The sequence below is a fragment of the Myxocyprinus asiaticus genome, chromosome 34 (genome assembly GCF_019703515.2).
Source record: "Myxocyprinus asiaticus isolate MX2 ecotype Aquarium Trade chromosome 34, UBuf_Myxa_2, whole genome shotgun sequence".
Classification (NCBI taxonomy): domain Eukaryota; kingdom Metazoa; phylum Chordata; class Actinopteri; order Cypriniformes; family Catostomidae; genus Myxocyprinus; species Myxocyprinus asiaticus.
In genome coordinates, this window is record NC_059377.1 from 19,321,032 (window position 1) to 19,335,824 (window position 14,793).

At 37.5% G+C, this 14,793-nt stretch overlaps 1 protein-coding gene across 2 annotated transcripts in view; it reads right to left on the reverse strand.

Annotated features, from left to right (window-relative positions):
- ctnnal1 (catenin (cadherin-associated protein), alpha-like 1) overlaps positions 1-14,793 on the reverse strand; it is a 124,231-nt gene that overhangs the window by 26,627 nt on the left and 82,811 nt on the right. For both annotated transcript variants that reach the window (XM_051671550.1, XM_051671549.1), the window contains exons 3-5: positions 9,502-9,689; positions 4,611-4,730; positions 2,324-2,413 (exon numbers count right to left, since the gene is read on the reverse strand). In XM_051671550.1, coding sequence (XP_051527510.1) covers positions 2,324-2,413; positions 4,611-4,730; positions 9,502-9,689 — 398 coding nt within the window. The remainder of the gene's footprint in view (positions 1-2,323; positions 2,414-4,610; positions 4,731-9,501; positions 9,690-14,793) is intronic.

Genomic DNA, 14,793 nt, shown 5'->3' on the forward strand with positions numbered 1-14,793 from the left:
AATTTCTGGCCAACAGTGCATATATAATTTGATCATATATACATATAAATACTGCTTAACATCAGCAGTATTTAGTAACTTGAATAATTATTTGTCATGAGAAGGCATGGTCTTATCCTTTGAGTGGTGCATTTGTCCACAAATTCAGAAGCATGGATTACAAATGTAATTTACATGGTGTAAAGATATGAAGGGAGTTGCTTTCCCCCGTTTTCCCCTGTAATGCTGATAGAGCTCTAGGCCTTCCATCAATGACAGACTAAAATATGTTTGAGTTTAACAGGCATTTTTTAAATAGACAGGTGCCACTTTAAACAAACGTAGTCTTACTCTAGCAATTTTGGCATTATAAACACCATCTATGTTTGCAAACAGATCACACCTGTTATATTTGTGAATCAACATCACAAAAGTGACCACAAAAGCAAAAGTGCATTCATTTACATTTTTGAAGCAGAATACAAAAGCAATTTGCGAAACTAAAACTAACTTTATGCACTACTGCAATCGGTTCGGTATTTATGTGTGGATTACATTGTATTATTTAAATTGGCGTCTATTTGTACACTTTGATGCATTTGATTGAAAAAACCCTTTCAAAGACATAGCGACACATGATTACATGACACACAGAGTGATAAATCAAGTGATATTTAAAATGTGTTCGTCAGGAGTTAAGTTAGATATGCAATGTACAGTTGAGAAAACATGCAAGTACACGTGGAACACTTGGACGTGGAATCGTTTTTCAGTGGTCAGGATATTTTTATTTTTATTTTTTCTCCCCTTTTCTCCCAATTTGGAATGCCCAATTCCCAATGCACTCTAAGTCCTCGTGGTGACGTAGTGACTTGCCTCAATCCGGGTGGCAGAGGACGAATCTCAGTTGCCGTCGCATCTGAGACCGTCAATCCGCGCATCTTATCACGTGACTTGAGCGCGTTACCACGGAGACCTAGCGCATGTGGAGGCTTCGCGCTATTCTCCGCGGCATCTAAACACAACTCACCACGTGCCCCACCGAGAGTGAGAACCATATTACGGCGACCACGAGGAGGTTAACCCAACATGACTCTACCCACCCTAGCGACCGGGCCAATTGGTTGCTTAGGAAGCCTAACTGGAGTCACAAGTGATCGGGATATTAAGTTTTGGAAGGCAGTTTATATTGCACATTAATCTTTTTGCCCTGTCTCCTTAAATCTGAAATGATTTTTTTGTAAATTGAGTGGTCAAATGCTGAGTGAAACCACTCCATCTTATAGCCACCTGTCATGAATGTGCAATTCCACAACCCTCCCCCTCTTTTCCGAAAACACTCGAAGACTCACCAAACGTACATCAGTGGTTGGCTGATTAAGTATTGAAAATTTAAAAGATTAAAAAAAGAGGAATTGGGGGATTAATATATTACCAGCAATTTACTGCCAGTGAGTAAAGACGCTGACTACCACCCCTGGAGTCGCGAGTTCGAGTACAGGGCGTGATGAGTGACTCCAGCCAGGTCTCCTAAGCAACCAAATCTGCCCGGTTGATAGGGAGGGTAGAGTCACACGTGGTAACCTCCTCGTGGTCGCTATAATGTGGTTTGTTCTCGGTGGGGCGATTGGTAAGTTGTGCGTGGATGCCGCGTAGAATAGCGTGAAGCCTCCACACGCGCTATGTCTCTGCGGTAACACGCTCAACAAGCCACATGATAATGGGGGCCTGGGTAGCTCAGTGGTAAAGATGCTGGCTACCACCCCTGGAGTTCGCTAGTTCGCTAGTTCGAATCCCAGAGTGTCTCCAGCCAGGTCTCCTAAGCAACCAAATTGGCCCGGTTGTTAGGGAGGGTAGAGTCACATGGGTTAACCTCCTCGTGGTCGCTATAATGTGGTTCGTTCTTGGTGGGGCGCTTGGTGGGGTTGCCACGGTGGATGGCGTGAAGCCTCCACACATGCCATGTCTCCGTGGCAATGCGCTCAACAAGTCATGTGATAAGATGCGCGGGTTGACGATCTCAGACGCGGAGGCAACTGGGATTCATCCTCTGCCACCCGGACTGAGGCGTATCACTAAGCCACCATGAGGAGTGCATTGGAAATTGGGCATTCCAAATTGGAGACATTCCAATTTTGCTGCCATTGCCTGATTATTTTGTACCATGTAATCCATAAAAAGTCAATTTAAAGTATTTTTTTTTAAAATCTATTTGACCTGAATACAGATTCTACCATGAATGTGTTTGAATATTCTATAAGTACACCCCATGTGAACATACTCTTTAAAGATATTAACATGTTTTAGACAGCAAATGATACTTTCTTTCACAATCTGTTCTTACCTTAGAGGCTGTGAGAAGCATCATGGTGCATTTCTCCAGAACAGCACGTGCTGCGGCCATTCGAGCTCTTTTCTTCTCATCCTTCAGATCCTAAGGAAAACGAGAAACCAAAAGACAATCATGAGAAATCACACACTGCCTCAAGTGCTTTCAATTTATTTTTGAGTTGTTGAGAACTTTCGGCTCAGATTTCACCCCAGCACAAGCCTTTACAGGTAGAATAAATAATTTGCTTGCAACAAGGCTGGGATTACACTGTATTAACTATTTAGTTTAGTTATGATTTCCACTGCTAAGTGCTTATAAAATGCATAAGGCACTTTATTCAAATAGAGTACCCTTTGGTGTCCCATTTACTTTAAGACACAACTTAAAATAAAATTAAAACTATAAACCAACATTTTATCCCAAACTTTCCAGATTTTACTGATTAAGAGCCTAAATTAGTCTTAAAGCTGAAGCATGTCATTTCTGTGCCACTAATGCCACCATACGTAATTGCAAAAATAAACAATGTTTTCAAAACAGCTTTCCGAATATGCCCCCCGTCTGCTGTCGGTCAAACAAAGAAACATTCCCGCCCCCAACTCACGTCATCGGTTGAGTAACATTGTTAGGGCGGGTCGAAGTGGGTAGCTCAAAACATACAGGAATTTTCATAGTGCAACAGAAACACAGTTTACAGTTTGAGAAAATTAACCTATGAATGGCTTACTTATAGCTGTCTCTGCATTTTAAGCTTGGATAGGAGAAAGTATTTTAACCCTGTTACCCATTTTGCTGCTGTTTATTAATTTATTTAATTGCTAGAAAAAAGAAAAAAAATTGCTTTAAATCACACAAATCATGACTGGTTAAAAGGGTTGCAACAATTTCCAACCTCACATAAAATAAATTGAAAATAAAGCTCATATAATATTTAGTTTGACATCCTGAGGTTGACGATCAACATTTTTACTGGTTAAGCACCTCATTTCACTGAGAATTTGTTGAAGAAACAAAGGACTTTCAATGGAGTCTCAGAACCTATTTTGTACCCTATTCATTGAAAGTTCCATAAACTTGTCTTACCAAAATGGGACCAATGATTCATGACTTCAAAACAGAATGTTTGTTTAAGTGCACTTGACTTGACTCTTAATGGTCTAAAGCAAACTGTCAAGAGATTCAGAGAACTCGCTGAATTCATTCAAATGCTAGTTTTTCAAGGTCTTGCTGAGAATGAAGGGTAAATTTGGTCCTTGGAAGACATAGCGCTGACATAATGCCTTCCACCATCACTGAGCGAGGCTGGAATATAACTCAATAGAGCGCCAACACGCCTTGAGGCATACGGGATTTGTGACTGACAGACTGTGTGTGTGCATGTCACAGAGAATGAGACGAGCCTGATCTCTCTCGCCCCGGCTGGGAGCCACTGCTCACAAAAGGAGATGCGATTATCTGTTATTATGTTCTTCTGAATAAAACTGCAAAGACGGAGGCTGCAGATTTGCAGGAAAGCGCTGCAGAGATAGGAACGTGATGTGTTTGTGAAACATTATCAAACACATACTGAAGCTTTCTGCTTGAAATTAGAGAGCCTCTCCTATCAGTTCTCGGTGTCATTCATATTCATATTACTATCCTAATCATGATGATGCCCGGAAGGAGGCCTTAGGACAAACATACAGCCATGCCCAGCTGGAGATCCAGCTCAAACTAGCTTCTGATGTTCGCAAGTTGCTTCAAGCTGGTTATTTATGGTCATTAGCTGGTTCAAGATGGTCTAGATGGTCTGTTAGCTGGACTACCAGCTGGTGTTGCCAAGGTCAACCTGGTAGACCATCTTGCAGACTATATAGCAGAAAATAGGCATATTCAGACGCAGTGCGAGTGTGGTAAATGATCACGCATGTGTTGTGAGTTACTGCATTGCATCAATACACAAATATGAGCCCTAACACTTTAGATTCCCATTAATAAGCACCACAGAGCTACAATTACACTCCATCCGTTCTGCGCTGCAGGCAAGTGAAACATAACCAAAAGGTATTTATCAGTGGGGTTTGAGAGCTGAGTGATTTAAATTGCAGTGTACGGCACAGTTCAGTTCTTTAAAACTTAAATCCCTCCATTATCTATCCCTCTCTCCCCTCATTAGTTGTATGAATCTACACTGGCCCTAAACGTCTGCCATAGGAAGTGTCATTATCAGTGTTTAATTATCGGTGAAATGAGGGAATGAGATGGAAGGATGATGAGCAGAGGAATGTGTATGATCTGACGTGTATAAGAGGTCACTTACATTCTGTCTGTCTCCTGTGAGATGGGCAAACTCTACCATCTCGTTCCCGAATTGGCTAAAGATCTGGACAAATTCCTGAAAAGTGCTGACTCTCTCCAGCTGCTCCAGAGTAACCAGCACCTGAACACACACATAAAACACACATATTTACATATAAAGCTAAAAATATCAATCAAATATCAAATATAAAAAAAAATTATCAGAAGTCACTATCATGGCTCAGAATATTTAAAGGGATAGTTCACCCAAAAATGACAATTCTCATAATTTACACACCCTCATGCCAGACTTTATTTCTTCCGCTGAACACAAATGAAGATTTTTAGAAGAATATCTCAAGGATGTAAATATTGATCTGTTTCTCACCCACACCTATTGTATCACTTCTGAAGATATGGATGTAATCACTGGAGTCATATGGATTACTTTTTTGCTGCATTTATGTGATTTTTGGAGCTTCGAAGGTCTGGCTACCATTCACTTGCATTGTAAGAACCTACAGAGCTGAAATATTCTTCTAAAAATCTTTGTTTGTGTTGAGCAGAAGAATCAGTCTGTCATGAGGGAGAGTAAATGATAAGAGAATTTTCATTTTTGGGTGAACTATCCCTTTAATGGAGTTTTCAGTTATGTTTTATCAACTTTGTCTCAGATGTTTCCTCATTTTACCTACTGCAATTATTATGGATGGCATAGCTCAGATAATTTGATCTTTGAAGTATTTGAATAGAAATGTTTGAAAGTTTTGACTAATCTTTAAAGCTGAAATGTGTAACTTTGAATTTTACTTACTTTTATCCCAGCTTAATATGCTGAGACAACTATAAGTAAGCCATTCATTGGTTAATTTTCTCGAAAACTGTAAACACTGTTTCTGTGACCCGCCCCAACAACATTACTTGACCAGTGGTGTGAGTTGGGGGTGGGACTATCTGACTGTTTGAACAACTGCAGACGAGGGGCGTATTTAGGAAGCTGTTTTGAAAACATTGGTAATTTTTGCAATTCCATTCGGTGGTGCTAGTGTATGGCATCAGATTAATATTACCAGAACTTGAATTTGAAAAAGCCTCCGAATTCATGATCTTGAAAAAACACTGAGTGTAATTTGATGTTATCGAAAAATGGTGCTGTTAATTTAATGGTGAATTTGCCTCATAAAAATGTAGGTTATGAAATTCCAGTTTTAATTATTCAAGTGGTGGATTTCAGGTCATGAAATTCAGGTCTCAATATTCGGGTTGTTAAAAACGGGTTGAGAAATTCAGGTCACAAAATTTGAGGATGGCATCCGGGAATGCAAGGAAGAGCAAACGAGTATCGATGTAATCCATCTCTCTCTTGGACAACCGCAAAGCGATGGAAACAACTCAAAATAATATATATATATATATATATATATATATATATATATATATATATATATATATATATATATATATTCCTTTTCCTCTACTAATTAGTATTATCACCACATAATCTTTAATAGTATTTCTTTGTATGTATATTGTTTATTTTATATCTAGTTCACATAGTATGCTTTATACAATACTGATTACTCTGATTAAAATAATTACCCAAGTGCCAGTTAACAGATTTACCCTTTTTAATGTATATATTTATGTTTAATTATATTTTCTATATTTCCAGAACCCCACACACTTCAACTTACCATTGATAAATGCTACTTATTTGGAATACTCCTGGTATGAGACTTTAATGTTCTATTTATATTAAATCTAAAAAAAATATATAAAAATAATGTATAGAAATATATATATATATATATATATATATATATATAAAGTTCTCTGCCCTCAGAACAACAGAGTGTGTTCTAATATATATCTGTACATATATACAGTATATATATAGAGAGAGAGATGTCACATTTATCAGACATATAAAAAAATATATTTTATTTTTAGATTTATTATTTAATACTCGTGATTTATTTCTTTATTTGCAGACATGCAGTTAAAATTAGGTAGTTTGATTATTTGTTTCCACTGGTAAATGTACTTCGCCTAAATGTTTATGAAATAAGGTTCTTGACGAAACTTGCTGATAGGTGAAGGATCCAATTTACAGTTGATCTTTTCTTCATAACACATTTGTGAAACATTATAATAAGTATCCCTACAGTATACCTTTTTGTGTTTTCACAGTCACAGTTGTTTAAAATGATTTTGAGCTGTTTCCATCGCTTTGCAGTTGTCCAAGAGAGAGAGATGGATTGCATTGACGCTCGTTTGCTCTTCCTTGCATTCCCGGATGTCATCCTCAAATTTTGCGACATGAATTTCTCAACTCGTATTTAACATCCTGAATATTGAGACCTGAATTTCACAACCTGAAATCCACCACTTGAATAATTAAAACTTGAATTTCACAGCCCCAATTTCTATGAGGTAAATTCACACAAAATATTTTAAAATGTTTAAAATGTACAGTTCTTTAATTAATAGTCTTTTTTCAAGATCATGAATTCGGTGGATTTTTCAAATTCAAGTTCTGGTGATATTAATCTGACGCCATACTAGTGTTGCAGAAATTACATACTTGAGCTTTAAAAATGTATGTAGCAGTATATACAATGTTAAACATTAAACAAAACCATTCTTCCACACAGCTGCTTTTTTTTTCTTTTCTTTTTTTTCAGAAATTGATTAATTCTGCCAAAATATAAAACAAATGTTATAACCAGATCTCAGTTAAGTTTGTCTAAAATAATGGAGAAAATAATGATGATTGCTTTCTACCCTTATTATTACTCGTATATTGTGTTTGATACTGTTTTTAATGACTGATTTGAATTGCCTAAATGTGTAATTATGTATGTAACAATTTCCCAAATTTTACTGCTGCACGTTTTCTATTATCTTGAATGTTTGCTATGTCAGAGGAGAGTTCTGAACTCCCTTTTTAGGATGAAATAAGTTTGATTAATAGCCTTTATTCAACAGAAAACATTCAGGGTCTGACTCACACCAAAATGGCATTTCATCAAATAGATTCCCAGACAGAGAGCAAAGTGAGATCAAAAAGGGGTGAAAACTGAGCGATGGACAGCTGCATGGATTTTAAAAACATTTTATAAAGTAATTTAGTCAACACTGATTGTCAGGTCTCTGTGTGTGTTGGGAGTTACAGCACTAGACCTGAGGGAACTAATCAAACGCTGCAGACATGTTTCATATAACTTATGCATGCAGCACAGATTGGGTTTTGTCTTTAAAAATGCCCAAACAAGAGTTTTCAGGTACACAACAGAGTTCTAAATATTTTATAAAAGCTCAATAGTTATGAGAAGTAATGTCTATTTTATGATTTATGACATGATTATAATATGACAAATTAATAATTACACACCAAATAGGACCTGTAGAATAAAATAATAAATAAAAAATACATGTCCTGGTCAAATTTCACCTCATAATCAAAAGAAGAAAAAAAAAGAATCTTGCACTGGAATATTTTTTCATGAGATTTAAACATTATCTAAACCCAAAATACACATTACTGTATTACAGATGAATTTTTTACTCTATTTTAGACAGTAACACAATTATATATAAATTGGGTGTTTCTTCAACTTCAGGCAATTTGATGTCCCAGTGAGATTTCAAATGTTTGTCTTTTTGTTATATGAAGGTCACATTAAAACTAACATTTAAACTTTTTACCTTTTCAAAAGCCTTTCATGTGCAGATTTAAACTTGTCCCAGACCCAGATCAATAAAATATGAGAATCCATTATAAAAATAAGAATTATTACATGTTTAAAACTATGATGATCTAAACAAAGAATGAAATAACCATTTCTATAAATTTCTCACAAATTACGACTGTCCCAGAGTTGTGGTGTCATTTCCACCACACCAAACAATTTTGCCCCTAATAAAGTTTTATCAAAAGTTAGTGTATTTGTAAACCAAGTCAACAAAAGTGTCCTTGAAGAGCATGTTGGAGATGAATTATGAGACATGTAATGTTTGAACATAAAGAAAAATCAAGGTACAGTATCACTTGTGAGCAGTATTTTTTTGGGCTGTAATTTCCAATCAAGCTGTAATTTGAATCCTGTACATTATGCAAAACTTTGAAAATATTAGTCTGAAAAATGTTTTAATGACACTTGACGCAAAAATTGCCTGAAGTTGGAGAAACACCCAGAACCACCCGTTCTTAATGGTACAAGATTAGGCGCCACTTTCTTTATAATTCTTATCACTTCTGATTGTGGAGTGAAATATGACCCAGTCATGTACTTGACAGTCTTTGTGAGACTCACCCAACTAAATGTGCAAACTTTAAAAATGTTAGTAACTGTCTTAGATGCTGAGTCACACACTTTGCAGCTATTTGTGTAAAAAGAGCAAAGTTTCAGTCAGCCTCAGAAATGTTTTCTAATGTACAGACAGGCTCAGCGGAAGCAATTCGAGACTCTCACATTGGTGAAAATTGATAAGAGAAGGCTCTATTTGAGGTGCACCAGCTGGCAGTGGGTGTTATCAGGCATAGTCAGGGACAAATTCAATTGTGTTTCCCTCTAATGGAGAGCTGTTCTGCTGGCTGGCTGTCCAAACATCACTAACTGGGCATGATCAGCTCCAGATCTGAGTCACACACATACACACACCACACTTCCTCATCTCACTGACATGGAAGTTAAGACAGCCTTCCTACTTTGTCCTGTACATCTTCTCTTCAATTATCTCCAAAGCAGCAGGACTCTAAATATTCCTCTGTGGCCATGCTGTGATAACATCTGAGAGCAAGGACTGGCCTTTGTCTGTGTGTGGCTGCGTATTTGAAAAGTAAGCTTGTATTTGACAGGAAAATGTAAAAGCCATTACATGTGTATGTGGACACTGCTGACAGTACGTACTTTGTTGCGAGAGCTTATGATCTGTTTGATAACGATGCAATCTGCGAGCACCAGGACTTTGGTAACAGAAGAGAGCAGCATGCGAGCAGCTTTCACCATGCCCGTCCTATCACTAAACACAGTGTTGCGCCCATCGCCCTCACACTGCTCCACACTGGACACGTCTGTCAACTGAGCTATGGCAGAGCCTGCAAAGCAAAACAGTGCAGAATGTTAGAGATGTGTATGCACATACATATTTACCAAGCTCTCTCAATGGAGACATACAACATACTTTTAGGGGCCGTTCACACCAAACTTTTTTCACACTTAAAATGTTTTGCATTCTATGTAAAGAACAGGTGCTAGATGAAGCATTGTGCGTGTTTGACCATGCATATTGCTGCTTTTTCAGCATCTCGCTCAGTAGCGCCACGTTTTTAAGACTTTTGAAAAGAAATTTTGAAAAGAAAATGTTTCAAACATGTCTTGAGTTTTTTAGTGCAAGAATGCATTTGGTCAAAACTGCCCATTATTGTTTTTTAATACTGCTAATTCTAATAACTACAGACCAGCCATTCTCAAACACAAACAAAATTTTGTTCTTAATAAGTATCTTTTTTTCAGTAAAAATATCTAAACATTACTGATGTTTATGCTTAAAACTAAGTAAAATAAAAAACTGCACAGGATACATTCTCTGAAAACAAATCTTAATATTTTATTGAAAATTTTAATTGAGTTAAACTGATCTTGTCTGAGGGATGTTTGGATATTTTAACTTGAAAACAATACAAAGATACTGATTAAGAACATGATTTTTTTGCAGTACACCCCCAGAATTTTAAGGATTAAAACAATTATTTACTTTATAAGCCACTTTTCCCTTTGAGGATGTCCCCAAATGAGGTTTTTGTTAGTTTTAGTATCTACAGATATTTTTCAGCATACAGTGCATCCGGAAAGTATACACAGCGCTTCACTTTTTCCACATTTTGTTATGTTACAGCCTTATTCCAAAATGGATTAAAGTCATTATTTTCCTCAAAATTCTACAAACAATACCCCATAATGACAACGTGAAAGAAGTTTGTTTGAAATCTTTGCAAATTTATTAAAAATAAAAACGAAAAAAATCACATGTACATAAGTATTCACAGCCTTTGCCATGACACTCAAAATTGAGCTCAGGTGCATCCTGTTTCCACTGATCATCCTTGAGATGTTTCTACAACTTGATTGGAGTCCACCTGTGGTAAATTCAGTTGATTGGACATGATTTGGAAAGGCACACACCTGTCTATATAAGGTCCCACAGTTAACAATGTATGTCAGAGCACAAACCAAGCCATGAAGTCCAAGGAATTGTCTGTAGACCTCCGAGACAGGATTGTATCGAGGCACAGATCTGGGGAAGGGTACAGAAAAATTTCTGCAGCATTGAAGGTCCCAATGAGCACAGTGGCTTCCATCATCCGTAAAATGGAAGAAGTTTGGAACCACCAGGACTCTTCCTAGAGCTGGCCGCCTGGCCAAACTGAGCAATCGAGGGAGAAGGGCCTTAGTCAGGGAGGTGACCAAGAACCCGATGGTCACTCTGACATAGCTCCAGCGTTTCTCTGTGGAGAACCTTCCAGAAGAACAACCATCTCTGCAGCACTCCACCAATCAGGCCTGTATGGTAGAGTGGCCAGACGGAAGCCACTCCTCAGTAAAAGGCACATGACAGCCGGCCTGGAGTTCGCCAAAAGGCACCTGAAGGACTCTCAGACCATGAGAAACAAAGATTGAACTCTTTGGCCTGAATGGCAAGCGTCATGTCTGGAGGAAACCAGGCACCGCTCATCACCTGGCCAATACCATCCCTACAGTGAAGCATGGTGGTGGCAGCATCATGCTGTGGGGATGTTTTTCAGTGGCAGGAACTGGGAGACTAGTCAGGATCGAGGGAAAGATGAATGCAGCAATGTACAGAGACATCCTTGATGAAAACCTGCTCCAGAGCGCTCTGGACCTCAGACTGGGGCGAAGGGTCGTTGTCCTGTTGGAAGATGAACCAAAGCACACAGCCAAGATAACAAAGGAGTGGCTCCGGGACAACTCTGTGAATGTCCTTGAGTGTCCCAGTCAGAGCCCAGACTTGAACCCGATTGAACATCTCTGGAGAGATCTGAAAATGGCTGTGCACCGATGCTCCCCATCCAACCTGATGGAGCTTGAGAGGTCCTGCAAAGAAGAATGGGAGAAACTGCCCAAAAATAGGTGTGCCAAGCTTGTAGCATCATACTCAAAAAGACTTGAGGCTGTAATTGGTGCCAAAGGTGCTTCAACAAAGTACTGAGCAAAGGCTGCAAATACTTATGTACATGTGATTTTTTTCGTTTTTTTATTTTTAATAAATTTGCAAAGATTTCAAACAAACTTCTTTCATGTTGTCATTATGGGGTATTGTTTGTAGAATTTTGAGGAAAATAATGAATTTAATCCATTTTGGAATAAGGCTGTAACATAACAAAATGTGGAAAAAATGAAGCGCCGTGAATACTTTCTGGATGCACTGTATATATTAGGGCTGTCAAATGTTTACATTTTTTTTTATCATGATTAATCGCATGTTTTCTTGTAGTTAATCGCAATATCTCATGAGTGGACAAAATATGCTTCATTCAGATGTATTTATTGTTTTTCAGTCATTTACACACAACCTACGAGTTAGTACAACAGAAAATAAACACAGCACAATTCAAAATATGTAAATATATATATATACACACACACACACACACACTACTGGTCAAAAGTTTTGAAACACTTGACTGAAATGTTTCTCATGATCTTAAAATTTTTTTGATCTGAAGACGTATGCTTGAATGTTTGAAATTAGTTTTGTAGACAAAAATATAATTGTGCCACCATATTCATTTATTTCATTATAAAACAAATTTAATTAAAAGTTTTTGAAATTGATGACTTGGACCAAATAATAAAGAAAAGCAGCCAATAAGTGCCCAACATAGATGGGAACTCCTTCAGTACTGTTTAAAAAGTATCCCAGGGTGATACCTCAAGAAGTTGGTTGAGAAAATGTCAAGAGTACATGTCTGCAAATTCTAGGCAAAGGGTGACTACTTTGAAGATGCTAAAATATAACACAGTTTTGATTTATTTTGGATTTTGTTTAGTCACAACATACTTCCCATAGTTCCATTTATGTTATTCCATAGTTTTGATGATTTTATTATTATTCTAAAATGTAAAAAAAAAAATAATAATAATAATTATAATAAAGAATAAGTATTCGGTAGTGTATATATATATATATATATATATATATATATATATATATATATATATATATATATACATATATACAGTGGTGTGAAAAAGTGTTTGCCCCCTTCCTGATTTCTTATTTTTTTGCATGTTTGTCACACTTAAATTTTTCAGATCATCAAACAAGTTTAAATATTAGTCAAAGATAAAACAAGTAAACACAAAATGCAGTTTTTAAATGAAGGTTGTTATTATTAAGGGAAAACAAAATCCAAACCTACATGGCCCTGTGTGAAAAAGTGTTTGCCCCACCTGTTAAAACATAACTTAACTGTGGTTTATCACACCTGAGTTCAATTTCTCTAGCCACACCCAGGCCTGATTACTGCCACTCCTGTTCTCAATCAAGAAATCACTTAAATAGGACCTGCCTGACAAAGTGAAGTAGACCAAAAGATCTTCAAAAGCTAGACATCATGCCGAGATCCAAACAAATTCAGGAACAAATGAGAAAGAAAGTAATTGAGATCTATCAGTCTGGAAAAGGTTATAAAGCCATTTCTAAAGCTTTGGGACTCCAGAGAACCACAGTGAGAGCCATTATCCACAAATGGCGAAAACATGGAACAGTGGTGAACCTTCCCAGGAGTGGCCAGCCGACCAAAATTACCCCAAGAGCGCAGCGACGACTCATCCAAGAGGTCACAAAAGACCCCACAACAACATCCAAAGAACTGTAGGCCTCACTTGCCTCAGTTAAGGTCAGTGTTCATGACTCCACCATAAGAAAGAGACTGGGCAAAAATGGCCTGCATGGCAGAGTTCCAAGACGAAAACCACTGCTAAGCAAAAAGAACATTAAGGCTCGTCTCATTTTTGCCAGAAAACATCTTGATGATCCCCAAGACTTTTGGGAAAATACTCTGTGGACTGACGAGACAAAAGTTGAACTTTTTGGAAGGTGTGTGTCCCATTACATCTGGCGTAAAAGTAACACCGCATTTCAGAAAAAGAACATCATACCAACAGTAAAATATGGTGGTGATAGTGTGATGGTCTGGGGCTGTTTTGCTGTTTCAGGACCTGGAAGACTTGCTGTGATAAATGGAACCATGAATTCTGCTGTCTACCAAAAAATCCTGAAGGAGAATGTCCGGCCATCTGTTCGTGACCTCAAGCTGAAGCGAACTTGGGTTCTGCAGCAGGACAATGATCCAAAACACACCAGCAAGTCCACCTCTGAATGGCTGAAGAAAAACAAAATGAAGACTTTGGAGTGGCCTACTCAAAGTCCTGAACTGAATCCTATTGAGATGCTGTGGCATGACCTTAAAAAGGCAGTTCATGCTCGAAAACCCTCCAATGTGGCTGAATTACAACAATTCTGCAAAGATGAGTGGGCCAAAATTCCTCCACAGCGCTGTAAAAGACTCATTGCAAGTTATCGCAAATGCTTGATTGCAGTTGTTGCTGCTAAGGGTGGCCCAACCAGTTATTAGGTTTAGGGGGCAATCACTTTTTCACACAGGGCCATGTAGGTTTGGATTTTGTTTTCCCTTAATAATAACAACCTTCATTTAAAAACTGCATTTTGTGTTTACTTGTGTTATCTTTGACTAATATTTAAACTTGTTTGATGATCTGAAACATTTAAGTGTGACAAACATGCAAAAAAATAAGAAATCAGGAAGGGGGCAAACACTTTTTCACACCACTGTATATATATATATATATATATATATATTAGTTGTATGTGTATTATGACAGGACATATTTGGTTCCTTTCATGGTGTTTTAACAGACATCATGTTTAGAGGAGCACAATGGAATAAAATAGTTCTGGTTATGTGACTATTTGCACCACTAATGCGAAAAAAAAAAAAGTCTGCACTGTCATTTACAATTGACAACTATGTGTAAAATACATCAACAACTCCTTTTAGACCCCTTTCACCCCATTCAGTGGGATTAAATGGGTTAATGACAGTGTAGATTACCTGATGGGTTCTGGCATCTTCTGCTGTTCTACAGTGGCTAGTG